Genomic DNA, 25,318 nt, shown 5'->3' on the forward strand with positions numbered 1-25,318 from the left:
CCCGCCCCCTCATGAATATTCTGCGCGCGGGGGCGGGGCGGGCTATGCTAATCGCAGCTGCTGATCGCTGACGCGCCATCACACCACGCGCCGCCGCGGCCGCCGATTGGCCGGGGGCGACCTGGTCCCATTGACAACAAACCGCGGGGGGCGCGCGCGCCGGGGCCGCGGGGGCGGGGCCGCGGGCCGGCCCAAGATGGCGCGGGGTCGGCGGCGCCCAGCGGCAGCGGCGTCCGCTTGAGCGCCCGGGTCGGCGGCGGGCCCTGCGTGATGGAGGGCGGCGAGCTGGCCGCCGAGAGCATGGAGACCCTGACCGAGCTGGGCGACGAGCTCACCCTGGGCGACATCGACGGTGGGCGCCGCGGGAAGGAGCGGGGCGGTAGGGTGGAGGCGGCGCGCGTGGGCTCCTCACGCGTGGTGGGGGGAACGCTCGGGTCTCCCCGCGCAGGCCCGCGGCTGCTGGGGTAGGAGGCGTGGGTGGGTGGTCCTTGGATCGTGATTCTGGAGTGTTCCCCGAGTGCGGAGTGGGAGCGCAGGGTGGGCGCGCTTCCCACGCGGTACGGGCTTCCACGGGCGCGGGGGGGGAGCGGGGATCCCCAGTCCCGGCTGCGTACAGGCGGGGGACGGAGCACGTCCCTCCGGGCAGCGCTTGCCTAGCGAGCGGCCACGCGTGTCTCCCCTGCTAGGGGAGCGCTTCTGAGCGACTTTCGTGGGGCTGCCCCACGCCTGGAGTCGAGGCCGTAGCCGCAGGAAGGCGGTGGGGATGTGGGGGTCCGAGCCGCCGAGCCCACCCTCCCACTGGTGGCCGGCCTGGGACGGGGTCGGGGAAAGTGATGACCGTGTCCCCCTGCTCCTGCCGCAGACTCGCGGGGCAAGCCACGCTGCCCACGTTTCCCTCGCGTTCCCTCGTGGCTCCCTTAAAGTAGGTGCTGAACGATGGCTGAAGCTGTGCCGCCACTAGTGCCTGTGGGAGGCCGAGCCTCTAAGCCATCCTGCATCGAAACAGCTCTAACTGCTTAAATTTCCCGTTTTCCGTGTCATCCTAAAACTTTACTGCATCGCTGGCACAGCTGAGATCTGTGAGAAAACCCCTGTTTTCCACCGAAGTGCAGCAAAATGAAGCGCCTGCGTGTGACGCCTATTTTATGTATATTTTTGGCGACACGAAGCAGCTCCTGAAAACCCCATTTAAAATGACGTTTCTCGGTGTGGTCCGTGCTGTAGGCTGGTGGAGATGAGCTCCTGCCTTAGGTCACTGCTCTGCAGGCTGTAATCCCAAAAAGAGCTCAGTTTTGGGGGTGTCCAAAAAATCCTTGTTTAGCAGCTGGGAGATAAAATTATACCAGTACTTTTAGATTTCTAATTGACACTGATTTGCCATGTAGCTTGGGGCCAAATTTATACTCCTTTTTTTTCTTTTGTCATAAAAGAAGAATGTACCCTGTGAGAGTGCATTTGGCTTAGTTATTGCTCATAAAGTTTGATAGTGCCCATTGAAGGTGCTGTTCTCTGTTGTTTAAGCACCACGTAATGAGTTCTCAGGTTCCACACGGAAACTGAGACGAATTGATGAACCCAGCGATGGCTCCAAACTGAGGTGTGCCCTGGGAGGTGTGATTCAGAGCGATGAGTAACTTAGGAAAACGAGCTTCACTTTCCTCCCCAGCTCCAGGGGTGGATTTTCCTGGAGAAGGCAGGGGGAAGATGTATGACAATCCTGCTTTTTTTTGTGCTCCAGCATGGATTAATCTCAGGGTTTGAAATTTTGCAAGGACTTTCATTTGGTTTTTAAGTCGTCTCATGGGTGTTCCTCTCCCAGTCAGACTGAGGGGCTCCTCATTACCTGTTGCGTGGATTTTGATTTTTTGTGGTGGATGTTCTCAGGGATGTCAGTGCTCACTGGGTTCATACTTCCAGACAGGGCGCAAGGGTGGCCAGGGGGCCCCAGTGCTGAGCCCAAAGGCTCTGCCTCCTGCCCTGGCACAAGCTCCTCCACCAGCCATGGGCATCTTCCTGCTGGCAAGGCGCTGCTGGGAAACATCGGAGCGTGAGGTTTGAGTCAGTTGGAGGCCAAAGCACATCAGGGTTCAGGACAGAGAGGTTGTTTCTGCTGAGGCTGGGCTGTTCACTGCTTTGTGTTTCTCAGAGCATCTCCAGGAGTGTGAGGAAGAGCAGCCTCTGTGCTGGAGAGCTGAGCCACCACCTGGGAGAGGCAGCTGAAGCCCAGCCCTTGCCTTTCTGCCAGGTATTGGGATGATGAAAGCAACAGAAGCCCTTGGTGGGCTCAGTTTTGGTTTTGTAATACCTTGTTGATGTTTTTTAGCCTTGGGTTGGGCCGGGATTTTTTTTCTGCCGTAATGTCACTCTGCTTTAGGGCCTGAGACCTCTCCAGCACAGAGGGTGCAGGTGCTCTGGTGACACTGGGTTTATCACTGATGGCTGGTCCTCCAGAAGCACCTGAGGTTTCTCACAGTGAGTGTAGACACTCTGATTTCTGGGTAGGTGAAGGTGTTTTAAAAGGCAGAGATTTATATTTTGGGTGTTGGCTGTTTCTTTTGCTTTTAATTTTTTGTGTGTTGTTATTAGGAAAGCTCTTGGGCCCTTAAAAAAAGGTGGGTTTGATCCCCTGGCAGTCTTAATTCTTCAAAATTAAACTTTAGACTTGTTGCATTTAGTCAGAGTTAAGTCTGTCTTAAAGATGTGATTTAACTTGTGAGAGCAGGAGTAGTTTTTTTTATATTAAATCTACTGCACTGAACACAACATTCTTTAAAACACGCTTGAAATTTTGTTCTTATGCTGGAATTTACTCTTCCAGAGCAAATGTCATCTGATTTATGTTTATTCTCTACTTGCAGTTGTTCTGTCTGATAATGAAATAGCAATGCTATCAAACAAAGAGTTTGGGAAATAGTTTGGATTATTAATTTTATCGTGTTCAGGGTTATTTGGGATGGTCTTAGCTGCAGTCAGTTGGAATGTGGAGAGCTGTTTAATACCCATCTAGATGTTAATCTTGAAACAACCCTCCTTGCTCTGCTAGTGTTTTGTGAAAGCCAACTAAGGCAATGCATTAAAAAAAAAAAATCTTTCATTCCTCTAGTGAAAAGTGGAGACAAGGGTTTGGTCCAGCTGATCCCCAAGGGTGGCTGCTGCCTCGTGCTGGGGGAATTGTGCGTCTCCACTTAGTGTCAGGTTATGAACAGGTCAGGAGGTGGATGAACATCTCCTCCCAGGCTTCTCCCTCCAATAGACTCTAGTTCTTGAGAGCAGTGGTCACAGCCAGTGTTTAAATGTGTGTCAGGGTGTGGAGGGATTGCTATTGGAAGGGAAGAGTAGTAGTATCACAGAAATATGTTGAAATGTGTGTTGAGGGAGCAAGAGGCTTGGAGGAGGATTCATCCCTTTGCTCTGTTTCAGACAAAGGAGTGTCAGACAAATTAATTGGATAATGTGTGGGTGGCATTTCAGAGAGCTGAGCAAATTAATAGCCCTCTTATTGCTGGGACATAATCCATGGAAACTTCTTGTCAAAAGTTCACTGCTTCAAACCTGCTTCATAAATGACAGCAGCAACATCCTTTGGGGTTTGTGAATGAGAAAGGTCCTAGTGTAAGGAGCCCTTTGCCATTTTTTTTCCTATAAATCAGAAATCTATTTTTTGCTTCCTAAACCCATATTTATTATTTTGTTATAAGTTCTCTTAGGTTTGTGGGTCCCCTCTTTTCCTATTTCCAGAAAAAAATAAATAGCACTTTCAGAAAACCATGGAAGAGCCAGTGCAGCATGGGCAGATCCTGGGGCGGGGAAGAATGTCTGACTCCTCATGCCACTGCCTGTACACAGATCAGGGGAAGTATTCAGGTGTCTTAAGGTGCCTAATTGGATTACATTGGATTAGATTGAGGGAAGAGGAAGCTCTTCTTAGGAGCAATGATCTCTTGGTTGTGAAATGTTCCCCTCTTGGGAGAAGGCCTATAGTGTTGCAGTAGGAGCCACTTGATGTGGGCTGATAAAATCCTGGAGAAGGTGGGATGGAGAGAACCTGTTGTGCAGTGGCTGCAGGCAAAAAACCAGCAGAAAAAGTTATTCTGATGTTTTAAACACATGCATAGATTTCTTCTGGTACAGTTTTATAAAGTGGTGTTTCCTTCTGTGGTTTTTCCCCAAAATTTGTTATGCTTGTAAGTAACAAAAAGCTAAGATGAATTCTTAATCTTGTCTCTTCGTTTTCCAGATACTCAGTGGGGCACAGTACAGATAGGGGGCTTGAAAGCTCCCAAAAGTTGGATGGGAGAATGGTTAGTACTGGAATTGGGGAGGTGCTTAGTTTCTTCCTTCTGCAAGGGTTAGACTGAAGGAGTGATGGAGCAAGACTCTAATACTTTAGGTATATATTGGAGATTGCTTTAAGTTCTAGTCTGTGCTTGGATCTTGTTGCCTGGAAAAGTGTAGGAGGGTCTTACTTTTTGCCCTGAACAGCAGCAGCAGTGCTGTGCTGCTGGCCACCTCTTGGTCTCGCTCTGGAGGTGTTGAACTGGTGTGATGTGTTCTCTGAAGGTTTTGAAGGACCCAGCGCTCCCTTCTGTGCACACACGCCGTAATTCCAGTCCTGATGTAAGTGGCGGGTGTCAAAGTATGCAGGCGATGAAATAGTGTTGAAGTAATTTTCTTCTGTTTTACAGAGATGCTGCAGTTTGTCAGTAACCAGGCAGGAGACTTTCCAGATCTGTTCTCGGATCCCTTGTGCAGCACCTTCCAGGGTGGCAGCGGCAGTGGCAGCAGCAGTGGGACCCTGGAGCCGCAGTTGCAGCGGCCCTACAGCCAGGTGCAACTCCAAACCTTCCCGCCACCCCCTGCATCCCCCCAGCTCCAGAGCCTGCCGGTCAAAGCAGCGCAGACGACGCCTCCAGCCCCTCCACGCTCGGCCCCTGTCCTGCAGCCGCGGCCCTCACTGCAGCCTCAGCTCCAGCAGCAGGCCGTCATGATCACGCCGACGTTCAGCTCTGCTCCCCAGACCAGGATTATCCAGCAGCCGGTCATCTACCAGAACGCGGCCACAAGTTTCCAAGGTAGTGCTTGCGCTGCTCAGGCTACAGGTGTGCCTGGTGCACTCGAGATTTCAGGGTGCTCAGGCTGTGGATGTGCCTGGTGCACTTCCAGTAAGTGGCATCAGTGTTCAAACTCCAAGTGCATCCTCAGCCATGACAGGCTGGTGATCCTTTTCTTGTGATGCTGCGTGTGGGGTGTCCCTTCTCCTACCTGCCTGGATTTGGAGTTTGGGAGCATGAGAAATTGTTGTAAATGAGATCTTTAGTGGTTTTGTGTGACCTTTTACCATAATTGTTGTCTTGCTCTTCTCCTCTGGCCTGGCCTTCTGCCCTATGGCTCTTGAGAGGCTTGAGAAAAATATGTCTTGAAAGATTGTTGTTGGCAACCCTGTTCTCCCACTGATGGGTGCACTGGGCGGATCCAGTCTGTCCGACATGGCAGTCTGGAATGAAGGCACATTTCATCTACTGAACTTTGGAGCTCAGTACTTGCACTGAGCAGAGACACCTGTAGGGATATTTAGTGGTGATGGGATCTTCCTTTGTGAATGCTGAATGACTTGATCCTCTTTAGTAGGTGTTGATTCTTTACGTGACAGACAGGATCCTATGGTCCACCAAGACCAGGGGGAGTGGGAAAATGCAGGTTGGATGTCCTGTATAATGCCACTGAAATAGTGAGTCCTGTTCTATCAGACTAAAGGGTTTTGGCTTTATTTTCTCTTAGCTGATCCTCTGTTCTTCCTGGAAAGCTGCTATTCTAAGTGCAGTGTCCTCTTGCAGAAGGCACCAAAGCAGCTGGAAGGTTCCCAACATGTGGGATGTGTTAGATGAATGCTGCCTACTAAGAAGCTCTGGGAAGGAGTGATGCATTTCCAGGCTCCAGGAGGGAGACCTGCATCTCTCGACCATTTCTGACATCTCTTCTGCTCTTCAGTTCTCCAGCCTCAAGTCCAGAGCCTGGTGACATCCTCCCAAGTTCAGCCGGTTACGATCCAGCAGCAGGTGCAGACCGTGCAGGCCCAGCGAGTGCTGACGCAGGCTGCCAACGGCACCATCCAGACCTTAACGCCAGCCACGGTCCAGACTGTTGCTGCACCACAGGTCCAGCAAGTTCCTGTAAGTAAAAGTGCGGAATGATGCAGGGATCCAGCAGAACAAGAAAGTGCTTTCGTGGGTCTGGTCTCCTGACTTGCCAGGGGAGAAGTGGTGAAGCTGTAGGGCGGGTGATCCTGGCTAGGATTGCTTTTGCACAAACGTTTTCAAACCTGAGAGGTATTTCTAGCCAGCCTGTGTCCCAGAAGCATTTTACTTCATGCAGGTCATGTATGAGAGGCCCTGTTGTGAGATGTGATGTGACTTCTGAGCAATGCTCAGCAACCGTTTTCACCGAAATGGTAATTAAATGTAGTCTAAAATAATTTTTTTAACTTGGTACTACCAAACCCAGTTGGAAACTTTACTAGAACAGGCTCTCTTTGACTTTTGCCTACATTTTTGCAAGTCCATCACCTCTATCACATCTTATAAGGACTGGTCGATACTGGAATGTGTTCTTCCAATTCTTCTGTCATGTTTTTTTTAATATTTTTACTGTTACAGTACCATGTGATTTTTTTTTTCCCACTCTTGTGCATCTTTGTATTAAATAAAAACGTTTGTCTATGAGACTCAGTATGACAGAGTTGCTGTGGTTCAGTTGTACTATGCCGTCTCTGGTGTTCTCAGAGGGTCAACAAGGTATTGGAAAGAAATAAGAGCAAAATAACTTACAGTGGATTTTGGTCTGCTTGATGTTAAAGGTACAGATCTTTTCAGTGAAATTTCAGGGAGAAGCTACCATGGGTGTTTGCCAAAGCAGACTGTCCTAGCTGTGTTAGACTGAACACTCAGACAATTAATGTAGAGAGCTAATTATAGGTGTAATTGGAGAGGAGAAAGCAGCTTTTCCATCAGCTCTTTTGTGTTTTTACCTACTTGTTTGCTTCTGGTGACTGATTTGAAAACCACTGTCATGGTGGCTCCTCTGCTCCACTCCCTCCAGTGCTGTTCAAATTGTCTCCTGCTTAGAGTTTGCATTTGGGCCAATGGAAAGCATTCAGGTGATGCAGGGTGCAAGTGAAAGAAATACTCACCCTGCTCTTTTGCCATCCACTGAGTTGTAAAGCTATTACAACTCTGTCAGTGCTTACCTCTGGCTCCTGAGATCATCAGGGAAATACGTGCCTGCTCTCCTCTTCACCTCTAACTCCTTTCAACCTAGGTTCTCGTCCAACCTCAGATCATAAAAACGGATTCCCTGGTCTTGACAACCCTGAAAACAGATGGCAATCCTGTTATGGCTGCAGTACAGAACCCAGCGCTGACAGCACTCACTGCTCCCATTCAGACCACAGCTCTGCAGGTACCCTATGGATGTCCTTCTATCCCTCTCCTCACTGATGTTCTCTCCTATTAGTGCAAAGAAGAGATCTGAGCTTTAGTATTCTGCAGCAGTGCAGACAAGAAGGGGTTTTGAGGGCTGTTCTACACACATCCAGGGTGAATAATACTCCATTTCTGTCAAGGCTAAACACACAGATTGTACTGTTTGGCAGCCTCCCATGGCCAGTAAGCAAAGACCAAGGGCACATTTCTGTTTACCTTTTTCTGGTATTACAAGGAGAGGAATATGACCTAAAAACTCAGTCCAGTTTTTAACTTGAAACTGAAAGCTAACTGACTCAGAGTAGCTGTGGAACTTCCTTTTGCCCCTTTAGTAGTGTCTAATAGTAGTATATTGAATGTGACAACTGATTAAGCTGCTTTTTGGATGGCATTTGCAGTGAGGATTTGTTATAATCATTGGAGGTGGCAGTTGTGCTTCATGGCCTCCACTTCTAATCAACTCTTAGAAACTTATGCCCCCAAAGAAACATTTATTATGATATTGTATGTTCTGAACAGATATCTCTGTACACATATTTACTTGGGGAGATAAATTTGCAAGTGTGGACCTAAATTTTGACTTCTTTTGCAATAGCATGGTATGCTTCTTAGATGCTTATTAGCAGCCAGGCTAAAATCTTCAATTAACCTGCTTGCTTTTAGATGACGTTTTCACACAACTTGAGGCTTAAGAGATTGTGTCTATCTGAGGCATGTTTGAACACATTGAAATTTGGTGGATATTAGCCAAGGAAAGGTATAAGACTTAAATTCACTTATTTGTCAAGTTCCATCTTGAAGTGAAACTAAATTAATTTCTGGTATCCCAGTTAGAAGGCTATTTCAGAGTGAAAATTGTTCCTGTAATTGCTCATAGCTAGTTGCTCTAGGCTAGTTATTATTACGTTTGTCTTTTGACTGAAATAACTCTTACTCTCCATAGCTACTTGCTTCCCTGATCCTTGGTGTACTTCAGAGAACACAGCTGCCTTTCTAAATCCTGCTTTGCTGGATTAAGCAGTCTAAACTTTCTTTCACTACAAGTGTCCTAGGAGCCCCTCTGTGCGACTGTTCTGATGGGATTCATCATATTTTATCTCTGAGTACATACTGCTTTAGTTTGCTGTAGATGGTCTGTCCTACATCTAGATGTCCAAGTTTGAGCTTTTCACACTGCTGTATATCACTCATTAGTCTTAGTTCCTCATATTAAGGCATTTTTATAGCTTATGGATTTTTTTTTTCTTCATTTAATCAATTTCAAATCAACTGCATTCCTCAAGCCAAAGGTTGTTTTTTCATAGTTGGATCCTTTCTAGCATTGTCATTACTAGTTGGAAGTAGTGTGGGCTGTTGCTGTTTTGATGACTATTTGTCCAAAGAAAAGGTGGATTTGGACACTTGGAGTGTAAGGATTGTAGGAACAAGGAGGAGCCTCAGTCCCTTTCTCTATTTAAGTGGATGAACAGAGCGTAGTGTTGGCAGAAGTGTTGATGTGCTTGGAGAACAAGAGATGTTCTTATTCCACAGTGACCAGTGTGGGAGCCAGAGTGACAGATTTTCCTGTGTTGCTGTGCCAATGCTTGTGCTAGCTAAGAAAGATGGAAGGAATTTGGCATCTCACATCTTTCCTGAGCTGTACCAACTTTTCCTGATTCTTTTATTTACTCCTTTTTCTTTTTGCCATCATAAACCTTACCTAAATTGGCTGATAGCTCTTGATACTTGTTACGTGTGGTCTTTGTAGACCCTCGTTGGGAGCAATGGGACCATTTTGACCACTATGCCTGTGATGGTGGGACAAGAAAAGGTGCCTATCAAACAAGTTCCTGGGGGTGTCAAGCAACCTGAACCACCTAAAGAAGGAGAGAGGAGAACAACTCATAACATCATTGAAAAGCGCTACCGGTCGTCCATAAATGACAAAATCATTGAGCTGAAGGACCTTGTCATGGGGACAGATGCCAAGGTAAAGACGGGGAATAAATGCAAATGGGGTGCCATAAATACTTTGTTTTCAGGTGCTCATTGCGCTACCAAATGAAACATTTGGGTACACGTAGCTGTTAGTAGCATGCACATGTGTATTGGGCTAAGACTGGTGAGAATCACTTGTGCTTGATAATCGTATTCAGGAAGAGTCATCTGTAAAATATTACTTTTACTATGCTATTGGTACTGCTTCTTGAAAATAAGCTATGCCTTATGCATTCATTCTTCCATTAGGTCTAACTTAAAATAGGCTCTCTAGGTAGAATATCCAAGTGGATGTTTTCATAACTCTGCCAAACCAGATCTTGCTTCAATTAAGTTTCCTTTTCCATGGGACTGCAGTAAGGATGAGGGTTTACAGAGCTTACCAATTTATTTCCTTTAGCTATTGAGCTGTAAAAACTCTTGCATGCTCAAATATTGGAAGCTTTCTTGCACCACATATTCAGGCTTTGTTCCTACTCGCTTTACCTCATGCTGGTGGAGCAGGCAGTAGTATTCTTGATACCTTCTGTGGCTGCTGCACAAATAAGTGCACTAGTGAAGTCACCTCCTATTGCTGGAAGTGGAAGCTTACTTTTTGAAAACATAGGTAATGTGCAGTGGCTTCATAGTACTTTTGGCTTATGTTTGGAAGATAAACTTGCCCACTGCTGCTGGAAGCAAGGATTTGCATGGAGATGGCCAGGCGAATGAGGTAAGGAGGGAACTACTTATCTCAGAATTAAGTGGTGATCAGACAGCAGCTTGTTCTATCCCAGAACTGATCCACTTCATTTACAAACTATGGTACTTTCAAAGGACTATTTCTGGCTGAAACTTAAGTGTGAACTCCATTGTAATTTGGATGTTAATCTGTTTCCATTGTACTGTTTTTATAAGGTCTTTGAGAGGCCTCAGTCCTTGTGATCTGTGTCTGATACCTTGCCCACAGAGCATGCCCTGCTATTGGTTCCTTTGCAGCTGCTGAGAGGTCCTTTATACCCTTTTCTGTCACCACCTGATACAAAGGGTTGTGGTATTCCTAAAAACAGGGGTCACCCTTTGATACTCTTAATATAAACCACTTTTTGTACATTTTAATTCCTTACAGATGCACAAGTCTGGAGTCCTGAGAAAAGCCATTGACTACATTAAATACCTGCAGCAGGCTAACCATAAGCTGAGGCAGGAGAACATGGTTCTGAAGCTGGCTAACCAAAAAAACAGTAAGTTGTGGAGGCTCTGCAGCAGAGGGGAGGCAGTCAGCATGAATGTAGGATGTATCTTGCCGTTTCTTATCCTTGACAGAGGTTCTGTCAACAGTGACCAGTCTTACTCCAATGACAGAGCCAATCTGAGAGCTACTGTCAGGAGTCAGGGTGGAGAAAGACGTACATAATGCACTCTGATTTTTGCAGAGCTGTTGAAGGGCATTGACCTGAGCAGTCTGATTGACAATGATGTGGATCTGAAGATAGATGACTTCAACCAGAACGTGCTGCTGATGTCTCCTCCAGCTTCTGATTCAGGATCCCAGGCTGGCTTCTCCCCCTATTCCATTGATTCAGAGCCAGGAAGCCCGCTCCTTGATGATGCAAAGGTATGTGTGACTTTAATTGCCTAATTCAAGGTATCTCCTTCAGAATATGTAAGAGCCAGAATTTAAATTCTTAGTCTCAAGAGTGGAACCAGCAGACATCTGGCAAGCAGGTCTGGAGGGCTTAGAGAGCCTTTGTAAGGATGAGGAAGGTGCATGTGTGTGTCTTACCTTTCTTTAAATTATTGAGACTATTTCCTGAGCTGTATTACCTGAGCCGTACCTTAGCTGCTGAAAGAACTGTGCTTATCCTTCAGCCCCTGTACAGTCTCTGTGGACTTACAGTGCATGTTCATGACCCAAGGAGCCCATGGCTTTCCAGGATATGTATGTCCAGGGAGTAAAGCAGGAGAACTTGGAAATGGATGATGACATCAGTTGTGGTTGAGACCATAAGTAATCAGAGTAACAAAAAGCTGTTAGCTGTCTTTGGCTTACGGGTTTGTTTTGTGGATATCACAGAAGTGGGTATTGTGGGAGATCCTCAAAAGAGTAAGGGCAGCAAAGGTTAATCCTAGCCTAACCCAGGAATACAGTTAACACCTGAAATGACTGGACACAGAAGGAAGTTGAAGGCATTCAAATATTTCAGCCTTATCTTACTAAGCTAGGAAAAGCTTTACTGGAGTTCTTGCTCATCTAGAGCTCAAAAGCAAATTTATACATGTTCTGTTTCTCCTTCTTCCCTACCCCTTTCTTGGCATAAACATTTTTTGTGCTCCAGAATGGTAAGCATTGGGTTTTTTCTCCTTTTTCTCTCCATTCCTATTCCCCTGAAGGTTAAAGATGAGCCTGACTCTCCTCCTGTGGCACTTGGTATGGTGGATCGCTCTCGAATACTCCTCTGTGCTCTCACATTCCTTTGCCTCTCCTTCAATCCACTGACATCCCTCCTGGATGCTCGAGGAACCCCCGAGTCCGACAGCCTGGTGCGCCATGGCTCTGGCAGGAACGTGCTGACAATTGAGTCAGGTAAAGAACTAGGATGGTTTGGGCCATGGAAGGTGTCCAGCCTTACGTGGTCTCCCTAAAAGCCACCTGCAGCTGCGACGGCTGCCGGTCACGAGGTGGATGCTCAGTGTGGTTCAGTAGGATGGGTTTGTGTGTTCAGGGAGTTGTATGACCTTTGTTTAGTGGGTGGGGAGGGGCAGTAATGCAGGGCAGGGCGTGGAAGGAGAGCCAGCTTGGACATGGCTCTAGTTCACATCCAGTGTTCTTCTTGCATAAAACCAGCCATGGCTCAGAGTGCTGAGGTTGAGGCAGCACTGATTTGTAGCCCAGCAGCCTGGGCTTTTGGCATAGACCCTTGAAAAGTAGTTCAGGATAAGGGGCGTCCTCCTGTCTTTACCAAACTTTGAGGCATGTTCACACTTTGTATTTGTTTTTAAGGTAACTGATTTTTGTGACTTAATAATAAAGTATTACTACACCATTGCTATGGAGTCTTGCAACTGGCTTGTTGATACACTCATTCCATAAAATTCATAGTTAAAAATACAGCTTAGGAGAGGGTGGGGGATGCTGTAGGCATGCAGTTGTTTCCCTGACTGGTAAGTATGGTTCCTCAGTGTTGCTTTGTAAATTTAACTAAGATCAGAAAATGATACTGGAGTATTGAGTACCTGTGGGTGTGTTTTACAGAAAAATCAGAAGACAACTCCTGGAAAATGAAGTGCTGATTCATTTTTTTTATACATCAGTCTTGTAAAAATAATCATTTAGTTGGGAATGTTGAGGGTTGAGTTTGGATGAAGAGGTGTTGGTATATGTGTTTCTTGATTGAACTGCAGTCTTTGCAAAAGCTGATTAAACATGTGGCATGCATAGCCAGACATCCTTCGGGGTCTGTGCTCATCATGTTGCCAAGCTTTTGGTGTCCAGGTTAAAATTTAACTTTCCCTTTTGGGATATCCATTGTAGATGCAGCTGGTTGGTTCGGTTGGATGATGCCCACCCTAATCCTGTGGCTTGTGAATGGAGTGATTGTACTGAGCGTGTTCATAAAGCTCCTTGTGCACGGAGAGCCGGTGACCCGGCTGCACTCGAGGTCCTCGGTCACCTTCTGGAGGCACCGCAAGCAAGCGGACCTGGATTTGGCACGGGTAAAGTTGACTTGGCGTTTTGCATCAAATGCATCTTTTAGGTGGGATTGTGGGTAAATGTTTCCCAACAAGGCAGTGGCTTGGCACTTGCAAGAGCATGGTATTCCTTGAGTGGGTCATCCTGTCTGATTTCAGAGAAGCTGTTGCCAGCAGATTGTTCTGAGCAGATTGCTGTCCTCCTCAGCCTAAGTTAGTGAGGCATGGAAGCAGTGGAAGAGGCTCCTAACTTCTGTCCTTGTTCCTAGCTACTGCATCTTGTATCAATTTTTGGCAGCAACATCTTGGGTTTTGTCCAGAATCTGGCCTCTGCTCTGTCTGTCCATCTGCTGTCCTCCAGCCTCTTGGAAGTCCTCTTTATTGCTGAGGAAGCATTTGGCTTTTGATATGGGGACCCTGAAATTTCCATGGTGTTTGACAAGGCAGGGAGCTCTTTTCACTTAGTGCTGCTGTATCTCACAGGCAGTGCAGGATCAGAACCACGTGTGGAAAATATGTGTAGGGCCAGATTTCAAGCCAGTGTAAACTGCTGTTATGTTTTCAGTTTCTGTGTTGATGTCCCTCTGCCAAAGATCTTGTCCAGACTTGCAAGTGAGTTCGTCTTCTCAGTGCCAAGGAGGTCCCAAAGTGTGTCTGATAGTGATTTTTGTTGCTGAACCTTTCATTGTGTTATTTGCAGGGTGATTTTGCTGCAGCTGCGTCAAACCTGCAGACTTGCCTGTCGGTACTCGGACGAGCACTGCCAGCTTCCCGCCTGGACTTGGCCTGCAGCCTGTCCTGGAACGTGATCCGCTACAGCCTGCAGAAGCTGGCGCTGGTGCGGTGGTTGCTGAAGAGGACTTCTCATCAGTGGCGGGCTAGGGAGGCCACTGCAGGATTCGAGGATGAGGCCAAGACCAGCGCTCGGGATGCGGCCCTAGCGTATCACAAGCTCCATCAGCTCCACATAACAGGTGGGAGCAGAGGTGGCAGATCTGCTGTCTGGTTTTCCCAAATGAGGAGACTCAGAGCTGACCCTGGAACATACAGGGAGAGCACTACAGCCTCTCTCCTCTGGGAGGGCTGTGTTAGAAATTAGCCTGACAAATTCTGGGACCACGTATTAAAACACAACAGGTTCATGTAATAAAAGAACTCTGTAAGAACAGCTGAAACAACTGCAGTGTAAGCTTCTCATGTCAACAGGTTTTCGTTGTTTCTTTAGGAAAGAAGCCCTGCAAATTATGGTAGTATTTAGTAGCTGGTACTACTGATTAAAAATTAACACTTTTCCTTCTCCTCCTGGTACAGGTAAACTTCCCTCCAGCTCAGCTTACTCAGGCTTGCACATGGCATTGTGTGCTGTGAATCTGGCCGAGTGTGCAGAAGAAAAAATCCCACCCAGCACAATGGCAGAAATCCACCTGACGGCTGCAGTTGGCTTGAAAACCCGCTGTGGAGGCAAGCTTGGCTTCCTAGCGGTGAGTTGTCTTATCTTCCCCGATCACACCCTGAAGCAGAGATCTAGGAAAGCCTGGAAGCTGGCACTGCTGTATCTTGGAGAGGGCAGCTGCTAGCACTACAATTATAATATGACCTGCAATTATGATACGAGCTGTAATCATGATACGACCTTTGTCCTTGGTGGTGCTGCTCTTTCCCTAGATACTGTTCTCAATCTTGTCCTCTCCTTTCACCAGAGCTACTTTCTAAGTCAGGCTCAAAGCCTGTGCAGCTCAGAGCGAAGTGCCATTCCTGACTCGTTGCGTTGGCTGTGCCATCCCCTGGGACAGAAGTTTTTTGTGGAGCGAAGCTGGACAGTGAAGTCTGCTGCGAAGGAGAGCCTGTACTGCACGCAAAGGAATCCTGGTGAGATGTGTGTGGCATCCCAGCACTTTGAGCCTGGCAGTCTCTCCGGTCTTGTCTAGGACAAAAGTGGGTGTCATGTCTGAGAGCTTGTTCTTTTCTGCCCAACCTGCTTGTGGTTCTGATGGGTGAGAGGGCATGAGGAGCTGAGGTGTCTCCTCAGCCTGCAGGGTCTGGCTTGCCTCCCTTTGTATCCTGCGCTGTGTCATACTGCTCATCGCTTTATCTGCTCGAACACAGCCCAGAGGTGGCCCTGAGTGTCTGGGGAGTGACTTTGGGGTGACTAAGGTTTATCCTCTGCAGAGCAGTGTCCTCACTGTTTTGCTGAGAGGCTGAAGTGCCAGAGGGATCTTTGGCCAAAGGCTGCAGCTTTATAAGTGGATTAAAAGGATGAAAAAGACCTAAAAACTTAGTCTTTATAAATCATTGCATTAGTTCCTCAAGATCTTCCCTCTACTATTCTTCCTCATGCTCTTTCCTACATTTTAATTCTTCTTTCTGGGTGTCTTGGGAGGTTTCTACAAGGATATGCAAGTTAAATGGTTTTGTTTATCCTTCTCCTCTAGCGGATCCCATTGCACAAGTCCATCAGGCATTCTGTGAGAACCTGCTAGAGCGAGCGGTGGATTCACTTGTGAAGCCTCAGACTAGGAAAGAGGTAGCGGGACAAGAGGAGGAGGAGTCGTGGTGAGTATGTGTGTCCCACTGGGCACTGCTGGCCACAGCAGCAGACTCTGAGGCAGAGCTTGTAACCACTGACTGAGTGCTATGGGGCAAACTGAGTGGTTAGTCCTTGTTAAAGGCTTGGAATGACTATGTTAGTCTGACCACCACAGTTTATTAGCAGAGCAAGCTCTGCCTCTTTGTATAAAACCTCTTAAGTCAAAGGTGAACCTGGGTGTGGTGGGGATTTCTGGTGTTAGCTGGGGTAATACTGGTTGATTCCTCAACTGAATGGAAGGCACTTTCACTGCTGAGATAAAATTTAATGTTCAGGAGCACTAAAATTAGCATGCACCTACCTCTGCTATAGACTGGGACGTATGTCCAGGGCTTTCAGAGTGTGAAGGTCTGGCATGTCAGAGAGTGAACCCAGCAGCTTGCTGCTTTGTGCATGAGTGTTCTTCTGACTGCAGTGCAACATTTACCGGCAGTAAAGAATCAAACAGACGTGTGGCAAGAGGAGGAAAGATGATGTTGGATGAAATTGTCATTGTCTCTAAGCTCTTCGACCAAATGAAAGGGGAAAATAGGTGGAAAACAGTACCTTTTCGTACTGAACCATGTCCAGCTTTCTCCTGGACTCCACAGGAAGCAGAACCCCAGCCTTTGCTAGTAATTCAGCACTGTTTCTAGCTGATCTCCAGATTTTCTGGTGCCAGGCAAATGTTACATACATATATGGTAAGCTCTATAAGGATCCTGTCTGCAGAAAGTGTGGGTAAAAGCCTCAGATAGGAAGATAACCCAGTTTCCCTACCTGTGTAAGGAAAATACTGTACCCTTAGCTTTGGGTTTTTTTCTAATCTCATGTCTGTTTCCTAGCAGAGAAGGAGCAGCAGTTTGGTTTAATTGCTTGTGATCAGATGCTTCTGTTGATGAGAGAAGGTAGCAGGATTTAAATAAGGGAGGTGGATTGTCACTATACTAGTGGGAGTCCTGTTTCCTCATGGGAAGGACTAGCTTTAGTAAAATAGCAAACTTTTTTGTCCCCTTCTAGGGGTGGGAGCTCAAGATCTTCATCTGTAGCATGTCCCAGTAAATTAGGTCATTGCTGCATATGCTATTTTCTCTGACCAGTGCTGTGAACATGCTATCACTTCCATTCATATGTATTTGCATATATGCAAATAATCAGAGAAGTGTAGTTCAGCCTCTTTTGGAGGCAGTGATTGAAAAGGAGCCTGTAAACAACTTGTAACATCTGTCTGTGTTTGAGGTGAGACTTGAGGTTAAATCTAGTTCTGTGCTGGTGGTCATGAAAGGGGAGATGTGAGGCTGCTCCTTTTGGAGCATCGCTCTGCACTTTACTCTTGGGGTGGTCTCTTCAGTCCAGCAGTGTTGTGTTACTTGAAGAGCTTGAACTCTCTGTGGGCTTAATGGGTCAGCACTGTTTAAAGATGACTTGTGAACAAGTAGTGCCTTGGTATCTTCTGTTTGACAGCATAGCAAAGGTCTGCCTTGCTTCTTGTTTCAGTGAATTCTCGGGTGCCATGGAGTACCTGAAATTGCTCAACTCATTCTTGGACTCGATGGGAAGTGGAGCCTCACCTTTTGCCAGCAATTCTCTACTCAAGTCTGCCCTGGGTAGGTCTGGCAGACCTGAAGCTCTTTCAGCCGCAGGATCTGCTGCCAATACAAATTCCCGCTCCCTACCACCTCTCAAACTCCAGTCAAGGATAAATCCAGTGCTTGGAGTGAGGCCTGATTGCATGCCAGTGTGGTACCACCGATCAGACTGGAAGAGAGTGATTAAGAAGGCTTGTAAATTTGGCTCTGTGTTGTAATGCTGAGTGCCCAGCTGGGATTGCTGCTATTTGTATTGTTGGGCAACATTTTATTTCCAATCTGAACCCTGTGCCCTCACCTGAGAGCTTGCTCCTGGCAATGCAAAGCAAGAGGAAGGGTGGAGCATATAAACAAACATAGCAGCATTACAGTTGAAGTACAGGAAGGGTTTTTTTCCACTTAATTACCTATTGAACTGGGTGGCCCCCACTTTCACAGTAGCTGTGAGATATATTCCTCAATCTCCAGAGACCTGCAGCCTCTGCTCTGGGCGTATATTGGGAGGTGCTTGTTTTGGTCCCTTGGTGTATATCTAGTGGGACAACAAGGGCTGCAGAATCCCTCTGAGCCATGGGCTCATCTGGGCTGGGTTGGTAGCAGGCTGCTGGACTAGTTGTCTTGCTCGGTGTTGGTACAGACAGCACCTGGCAGCTCACTGGGATGCTGGTGGAGCTTTAGACACAGGCTAACTGTGCTGTACCTAAAATGTATAGAGCAAACATAAAAGGAAAACTAAATAATTATTTTTTTTAAAGAGAAGTCTGTGTTTAGGTCAATATTGTCATGGAATTGAAAGGCAGGTTAGAGTAGCAGAGCATAAGTCTTTTGGCCCTAAGTAGGCTTTGGGAAGTTTTTGAGGGGATGTTAAATAATGAAGGAAATTATATAGGGAACCTGATGGACTGTCTTGATGGTGATTAGTGCCAATCACGAGTGTATGTATGAGTGGAGTTGTTATTTTGGGGGGGTGAGTGGAGATCATTGACAGGAAGGAAGTCAACAGTTTCTAGACAAGTTGGTAGGGTAAGTTCTCATTGACAAGATACAAATATGCCATCCAAAACTCTGCTTGCAGTCAGATGTAGGGTGTTTGCATGCTGCCAAGTTCCTTTGTGTTCTTGCAGCACATTTCAGCGTTCACATGGATGGCTGAGTTCCCGTGGGATCAGTTTGGGCTCATTAGCATCAATTCCAGCAGAAGGCGCTGGCAAGGGCCCGCGATACCTGTCCTCTTCTCCCAGTGTGAGGGAGCCGGGTGTGCTCTCCTGGGCTGCAGCTGATGGTTCTGTTTTGCAGGTCCCGACGTGGTGTGCCGGTGGTGGTCAGCAGCCGTGGCTATGGCAATTGCTTGGCTCAGAGGGGATGATGCAGCTGTGAGGTCACATTTTGCAGAAGTGGAACGCATGCCAAAATCCTTGGAGATGTCCGAGTGCGTAGGCCTCATACACTTTTCAACCTCCTGCTCCTTCTAAACAGGGGTGACTCCTTCCCCTAATGCTGTCCTGTAGGGTCACACCTACCTGTGCTCTGGAGCTGCATGTCTCTTGTGCTCTGCTAGTGCCAGTGTGCTCAGCAGTTCATGTGTAGGTCAAGGCTTGCAGACTGATAGTAAAGCTGTGGACTGGAAGTCACGGTTGTAGTTGCTTCTTTTGGGATGTCTTTTGGCTTTGTTCTAATTGCACAGTCTCCCACATTCCAAAATCAAGCAAAACTCACATGGTGATGGAAAGGATGGTGTCACTATCTCTGTTCTTTTGCACTAAAGAATCTTTGCCAGCTTCCTCTCATTCCTCTGTGCGGTCTGTGTAGGTGAGGAACAATTGCTGTCTTTTTTCTGTCTAAGGAATGATGGTATCTCTTGAAGGTGGTAGAGTGAAAGCTGATGTTGTGGCAGCATGACATGGTATTGCTTGAAAGCAGCCTGCTTTCTGTTTCAGGAATGCCCTGGTGAAAGCCACCTTCTACATGTGTAAAGCCATGCAGGCCTCTCTGTCTGGGAAGGCAGATGGACAGCAGAGCTCCCTGGGTCACTGTGAGAGGGCCAGCAGTCACCTGTGGAACAGCCTCAACATGAGCAGTGGCACATCCAGCAGTGTCCTCAACAATGTAAGCATTATAAGCCCAGGATAACACGTGGTCTGTCTTGGTTGTAAGGTTGGTCTTGCTGCAGGTGTGTCACTTCCCTGTTGTAGCTGCATTCTCCATTCACTCTGTGTGTCATGGGGGTAGAGGGGAGACTTCTTCCCTATCCTGCAAAGGGCATTGCTATTGTTCTGTTTCTTCTGTATGAGGCAGCAGAGCCACAAGTATGGTGTCATCTCCCCAGGCACAGTCTCAGCTCTCATTCCTCTTGTGCCAGTAGCTGTCACCCCTTCCTGGTGCTTTGACCAGTTTGAATTTGGTCCTGCATAGATGGAAAGTATCCATCTCTCTCCTCCAGGTCAAGTTGGTGATACCTGTAAAACAGGACATCACTAAGTTGAGCCTGCTCTGTTTCAGGCCACTCTCATGAGTGTTTGAATCCTCTGACACAGAAGTGTGACTATGCTGTGCTACTCCTGAGTTTGTGTGGGGCTTGATTCTCTTCTTTCCAGGATTACATAAAGCTGGAGCTTCCCTCCATGGCATACGGGACGTGGTTCTGGTCCCTCTCGTCGTTGCTGGGTGGCAGCTGTAGTGCATTGTAGTTGCATTGCATGTTGTGGCAGTGACTGTGCAATGTTTCTGCAGTGCAGTACAGAGGCACTCTCTGTTCAGCAGCACAGGCAGAGAGCCCTCCCAGAGCCGGGAGCGGTGCTAGGGGGCAGCAGTAGATGGGGAAAACGGGTTTGGCAGCTGCTGTCGGCTGTGCCAAGGCTGCCTCTTTTTTCTATGCGGGTAGCAAGGCTGTCTTTGCTGTTTTCCACTAGTTAGCGTCACCGTTTGGGCAGGAAAGCCTTTGCAGAAGGCTGTGTGTCCGTGGGATCAGTTTGAATTTGTTAGCATTGATCCCAGTGAAAGGTGCTGGCAAGGGCATGTAACATTGATGCAATGTGCCCTTGGCACATGTTTTCTTGACCTCTTGGTTGAGAGATGCCACTTGGGTGAAACGCAAAGGCCTGCTCCCTTCAGTGCATTGTGGGGGTGACACAGCGGGGAGGGCAGGGGAGCCCCCAGGTAGGCAGGAGGTGCTGTGGCTGCCTTCCCAAGGGCCGTGCCAGCAGCCATGGAGCTCATTTCGTGCCCAGTGCTGTGTGTTACTAAGCGTGTGTGCCTGGGCACCTTGGCTCTTGCAGATGATCCAGCTGCTGGCCTGTGACTTGCTGCTCTCCCTCCGCACCAGCCTGTGGCAGAAGCAGGCGAACGCCAGCCAGGCGCTGGGTGAGACCTACCACGCCTCGGCCCCTGAGCTGACGGGCTTCCAGCGCGACCTCGGCAGCCTGCGCAAGCTGGCCCACAGCTTCAGACCCGCCTACCGCAAGGTGATGGCTCACCTCCCTGGCCCAATCCACCTCCAGCTTACCTATAGCCCTTCCTGGGGGTTATGGGAAGCTGCTGCCCTTGGAAACATAGGGTGTATGTGGGCTTGAGTGGTTTGGACACTTGGGGTGGGATGGTCTTCCACTACTGGCTTCCATACTTTCTGTTGCTGGGTGATGAGGGAGGCTCCTGTGGGAGTTCAGTGCATGTGGGGAAGTACCCACTTTAGCTTTTGCATAGAAAACCATCAGCACATCTGTATTGCCAAATACCATGGCATCCTGTCTATGAAGGTGGCTTCAGACTGGGTCTGTTCCTCTGGGGAGTGTGGAAGAAAGCTTCTGCAGCCGTGCTGGCTCTGCTGATTAGCTGGAGGGTCAGAAGCCTTCTGCATCTGTAGATCCCTGGATGCTTTTTTGGACATTTTCCCCCTTCTGTTCAGTTATCTAGTTATAAGCCTCTGTAGAGGAAGTATAGTCTAATACTTGGACACGAGAGTTGTCCTGGTATTGTCCAAATTCTGGATTTTAAAGTTTGGTGCTGTTATCAAAGCACTGCACTAGCAGCCTAGGTTGAGAATCCTGTCTGGACCACAGTGCCAAAGTTTGTTCTCCAGTTTTCCTACCTTGTTTCCTGCTCTCAATCCTCCCCCTTTCCAGGCCACTCACAGTTAGGTGTCAATTTTTTTTTTTCCCCTCCTCATGGTTGCCCTGACCTGCAAATTCTCCAGAGACAGGTGGAGAGATGAGGGAGGAGCGTGGAAATGGGGTCTCTTTTTGTCAAGGTGTCAGTGCTCTGCTCTTGAAATGCGGTGGCTGAGGGATGACAGAAGTTCAGCCGCAGCGTCGTCCCTGTGCCAGCCCACCTCTCATCTTCTATCCTGCCTTCCCTTCCAGGTCTTCCTCCACGAGGCCACGGTGCGCCTGATGGCGGGTGCCAGCCCTACCCGCACCCACCAGCTGCTGGAGCACAGCTTGAGGCGGCGCACGCCCCAGAGCAGCAAACAGGGTCAGTCCTGGGGCCCAGGCCTGTGGGGCTGGGAGGGGGCAGCCCTTGGGCAAGGTGTGGGGGCATAGATACAACCTGCAGTGTCTTCTGCTGTGTTTTGTTATTGAGCTGCCATCAGCCTGTGGCTCAAACAATGCTTCTGCCATGTTCTCTACAAGCCAGCTAACGTGGGCTGCCAGCCCTGGGCTGGAGGTGTCGGCGAACAGGCTGGAAAACATTTTCCTTCATGAAGCTACACGTGCACAAAACTTGGCAGTCTGGGGTTTGGAGCAGTCAGTGCAAAGGCAGGAGCTGGAAATTCTAAAGGGAAGAGCCAAAAGATGAAGGATGTAAGGGAATTGGCAAATGTGCATGCCAATGTTGGGATGAGCCCTAGGAAGTGAACTGAAAGGAACTGTCTCTGTAGAAGACAGGACTGACAGTTCCTACCTGACTCTAGCTCAGTGCTCTCTGCTAGCCTAAAGGCCTTCAGGGTGCCCCCCTGCTCTTCGCTCAGCCAGGGGATGCCAGCCAGAGAAGCCTGTGCTTGGTGGTGGTAGTTGAGGGCCTGTGTGGTGGGATTTTCTCATGCAGGTGGTAGCTCTATTTTGAGTTTCTCTCTTTCCTCTTTGCCCATAGGTGAACTGGACACACTGCCGGGCCAAAGGGAGCGAGCCACAGCCATCCTGTTGGCCTGTCGCCATCTCCCCCTGTCCTTCCTGTCCTCGCCGGGCCAGCGAGCGGTGCTGCTGGCCGAGGCCGCCCGCACCCTGGAGAAAGTGGGGGACAAGCGCTCCTGCAACGACTGCCAGCAGATGATTGTCAAGCTCAGTGGGGGCACGGCCATCGCTGCCTCCTAACACTGGCATGGGGTCCCTTTGTGCAAAGACAGCCTGGTTGAGCGTCAGCCTGGACTTCCCTTCTGGAGCTTAGAAAAAGTGCTAGGTTAGGGCTGTGCTGGTGGGATCATGATGGGGTGGGAGAGGGAGGGAGGGGTTTGGGTTTGATTTTTTTCTAAACTTGCCCCAGGTTTAGCTTTACTAGCCTCCTTGGTTGTTCTCAGGCACTGCAGCAGGAATCTGTCTAATTGTGGTTTTTGTCACTATGCCTGGGGCTGTTGAGAAGTGCTGCCCTGACACTAATCACCTGTCCCTGCTTGGGAGAAAAGCCCACAAGCCCATGCCACAGAGAAGTGGCGCATCCCGTGTCTGTCCTCAGGGGTATTTTGTTCTCTTTCCAAACACCTCTGCAGAAAGAAATCTCTGGGGAGGGCAGAGGATCTGTTCAAGCCTTGTTCCATGGGGCTGCTGGGGCCTGTTCCCAAAAGAAAGGGGAAGGCACCAGCTTTCCTTGAGTTGTGTGTCAGGAAACTGAAGCCCCCTAGACCCAACTTACCTAGGTGCTCTGGGAGTATCACTTGGGGCCAGTACTGCCCAGAAAATTTCTCTACAGTTTTTATACAGGTTTTTTTATAGGAGTGTTTGTGGCTTTACAAAAACATGGGGAACAATGCAGCAGATTTCCCTTCCCTTCTGCTTCATGCGTCTTTTCCTGTGATAGCTGCCTCCAGTTTTCAGCAGGGGGTGGGTTTGTAGCAGCCTGCAACAAGCAGAGCCTGATAGAAGACCTTGGCATCCTGGGTCATCTGGTGCTGGGTGGCAGCAGAGGTGGACATGCTGTGCCCTGCACTTGGCATGAAGGGTGAATGCTTCTCTGGTGCCTTTTTGTTGATGCAGAAACAATTTTTAGAAACAGGTTTTTTTATTTTACTCACCTTCCTGTCCCAGAACTTGTCTTCAGGTGTTTCTCCTTACCTTCTCCAACTGCTCCACAGCTCCTGCAGGATTTGGGAGGCACTGGTTCAGGGTGCAAGTCTCCCAGCTTTGTTACCATTGCTATTCTGAGCAGTTTGACTTGCAGGTGTTGAATTGCCCATGACTTCCCAGGAGTGGGAGGTGGATTTGGGACAGGGAGGGAACGGTTTGCCCTCTTTCCCTCTGCCTTTCCTGTTGCATCTCTCCAAAGAAGTGAAGAGTGGTTGCCCTCTCACATGTGCATATGTGGAAACCAGCCTTTGCCAAGTGGGCATCGCTGTTTCAGCAGTGTGTACAGCCAGCATGTTCTCCATGTTGGCAGCTCGAAGCATTTAGATACAGGCAGCCATCCAAACCCATCCTGTCCCAATCAAGCCTGTGCTGCCCAACTCCTGCAAACTTGGACTGTTTTGCAAGAAGCTTTTACGTGTATCCAGCAGAGAGGCATGAGCTCCTTCAAAATGAGAGGAGAAAGATAGGAGCTTGTGGTTTCTCTTTACATAGGGTCTTTTGGCATTTGGGAGGATCATTTCATGTGCTACAGTAATTGAACACAGGTAACACTAGTCCTGGAGTTGCCTGGCTTCAAGAAGATGGAAACTGGGACCAGGAGAAACCCATCTCCCAGCAAAGCCTGTTCCCAGTGATTGTGGTCTGTAGCTGTGGACAAAAGCATGGGGACCAGAAGGTGTTTACCTCCCTCCCCCACTTTATTTGGGGAATAGCTGGTGGACACCCAGCTGCAGTGGCTGGTAGCCTGAGCTTCTTGTCCTACTGGCAGGGGTGTCCCTTGCTTCCCAGAGTCGGTGGTTGGAGGAGGAGCTCATTGTTTGAGGGGAAGAGGTTGCTCTCAAGAGTGTCTGATCAGTGTAGGGGATGCTCTAGTGGCACCAACTTTGGCTTTGAGCAAGTACCCTAAGTATGCAGAACAGCTCTTGAGTTTGCACACATTTTGATTGCCCATTCCCAAGTTCCCTAGCTTATCAGTGATCCTGTTTTGGGGGGTAGATTGCCTCTTTTTTCATCTTCTGTGGCTCTCATGCTGTTTTCATTGTCATGGGGGTTTTTTTCCTAAAATACAGAAACTCCTTGCCTGTGGCAACCTCTGAGTTATTTTGCATTTCTCTAGGTCTGCATGCAGCACGTGGGAAGTTCTGTGCTTTAGTAAAATGGGAGGTAAGGCTTTGGGAAAGCAGTGATGCTGAGGTTTCACTCTGTCACTAATGGTAGTCTGAGCCCTGGGGGCTGGGTGGCAGGGAATACTGGCTGGGCCAGGAGCTGGGAGAGGCTGTTGGGCTGAAACCCAGGTAATGAATAGCATGAACCACCGAGGGTCCTAGCATGGCTGGTATGTCTCTGCCCCCTCCAGAGCGAGGGATCTTTGCCCTGTTTTTTCTACACTGTTCAAAAATTTGCTGTCCATCTGTCCCTACAACTTTTTTTATATGTGTGTGTATATACTGTAACTTTTTGGTTTGTGGTTGGGAGGAAATTGTTTTATGGATTATGTGAGAAAAGTCTATTTATCCACATGGAGTTCAGAGTAGGGATGCTTTGTGATATGAGATGCAACTGGTGATGGGGAGGTTCCCCAGGGAACGTATCTGCTGTCTGAAAACCCTGTTCCAGGGCTCCTCAGCATCTGTTACCTAATAAAGACGAATGTTACCACCACCTCCCACCTGCCCTCTTTCTCTTAGCTCTGTTCGTCCCAGCCAGCAGCTGCTTCTAAGCAGAGGTGAGCTTGAAAAGTCCTTTAGAGCCATAAAACCTCCC

The 25,318-nt window shown here is 48.4% G+C and overlaps 1 protein-coding gene across 2 annotated transcripts; it reads left to right on the forward strand.

Annotated features, from left to right (window-relative positions):
• The first annotated feature begins 132 nt into the window (after positions 1–132).
• SREBF2 (sterol regulatory element binding transcription factor 2) lies at positions 133–25,216 on the forward strand. Of its 2 annotated transcripts, none has more exons than XM_048300982.1 (19): positions 133–379; positions 4,686–5,072; positions 5,989–6,170; positions 7,315–7,455; positions 9,226–9,447; positions 10,564–10,678; positions 10,871–11,052; positions 11,829–12,021; positions 12,970–13,151; positions 13,828–14,101; positions 14,439–14,608; positions 14,828–14,996; positions 15,560–15,680; positions 17,191–17,300; positions 18,579–18,711; positions 19,220–19,388; positions 20,558–20,743; positions 21,638–21,749; positions 22,368–25,216. In XM_048300982.1, exons 1-19 carry the CDS (start codon positions 271–273, stop codon positions 22,586–22,588), a joined length of 3,378 nt encoding a protein of 1,125 aa, XP_048156939.1. In that variant the 5' UTR covers positions 133–270; the 3' UTR covers positions 22,589–25,216. The 2 variants fall into 2 exon arrangements, with proteins under 2 accessions (XP_048156939.1, XP_048156941.1); XM_048300984.1 differs by having other exon boundaries at positions 191–352.
• The last annotated feature ends 102 nt before the right edge of the window (positions 25,217–25,318 follow it).

This window comes from Corvus hawaiiensis, chromosome 4 (genome assembly GCF_020740725.1).
Source record: "Corvus hawaiiensis isolate bCorHaw1 chromosome 4, bCorHaw1.pri.cur, whole genome shotgun sequence".
In the NCBI taxonomy this organism is placed as follows: Eukaryota; Metazoa; Chordata; class Aves; order Passeriformes; family Corvidae; genus Corvus; species Corvus hawaiiensis.

Bases quoted from the DNA above. Each gene is read 5' to 3' on its own strand.
- SREBF2 (XM_048300982.1), top strand. From the start codon at position 271: ATGGAGGGCGGCGAGCTGGCCGCCGAGAGCATGGAGACCCTGACCGAG. The intron at 11,053-11,828 runs GTATGTGTGACT...ATTCCCCTGAAG, and splicing joins CGCTCCTTGATGATGCAAAG to GTTAAAGATGAGCCTGACTC. The intron at 14,997-15,559 runs GTGAGATGTGTG...CTTCTCCTCTAG, and splicing joins CTGCACGCAAAGGAATCCTG to CGGATCCCATTGCACAAGTC.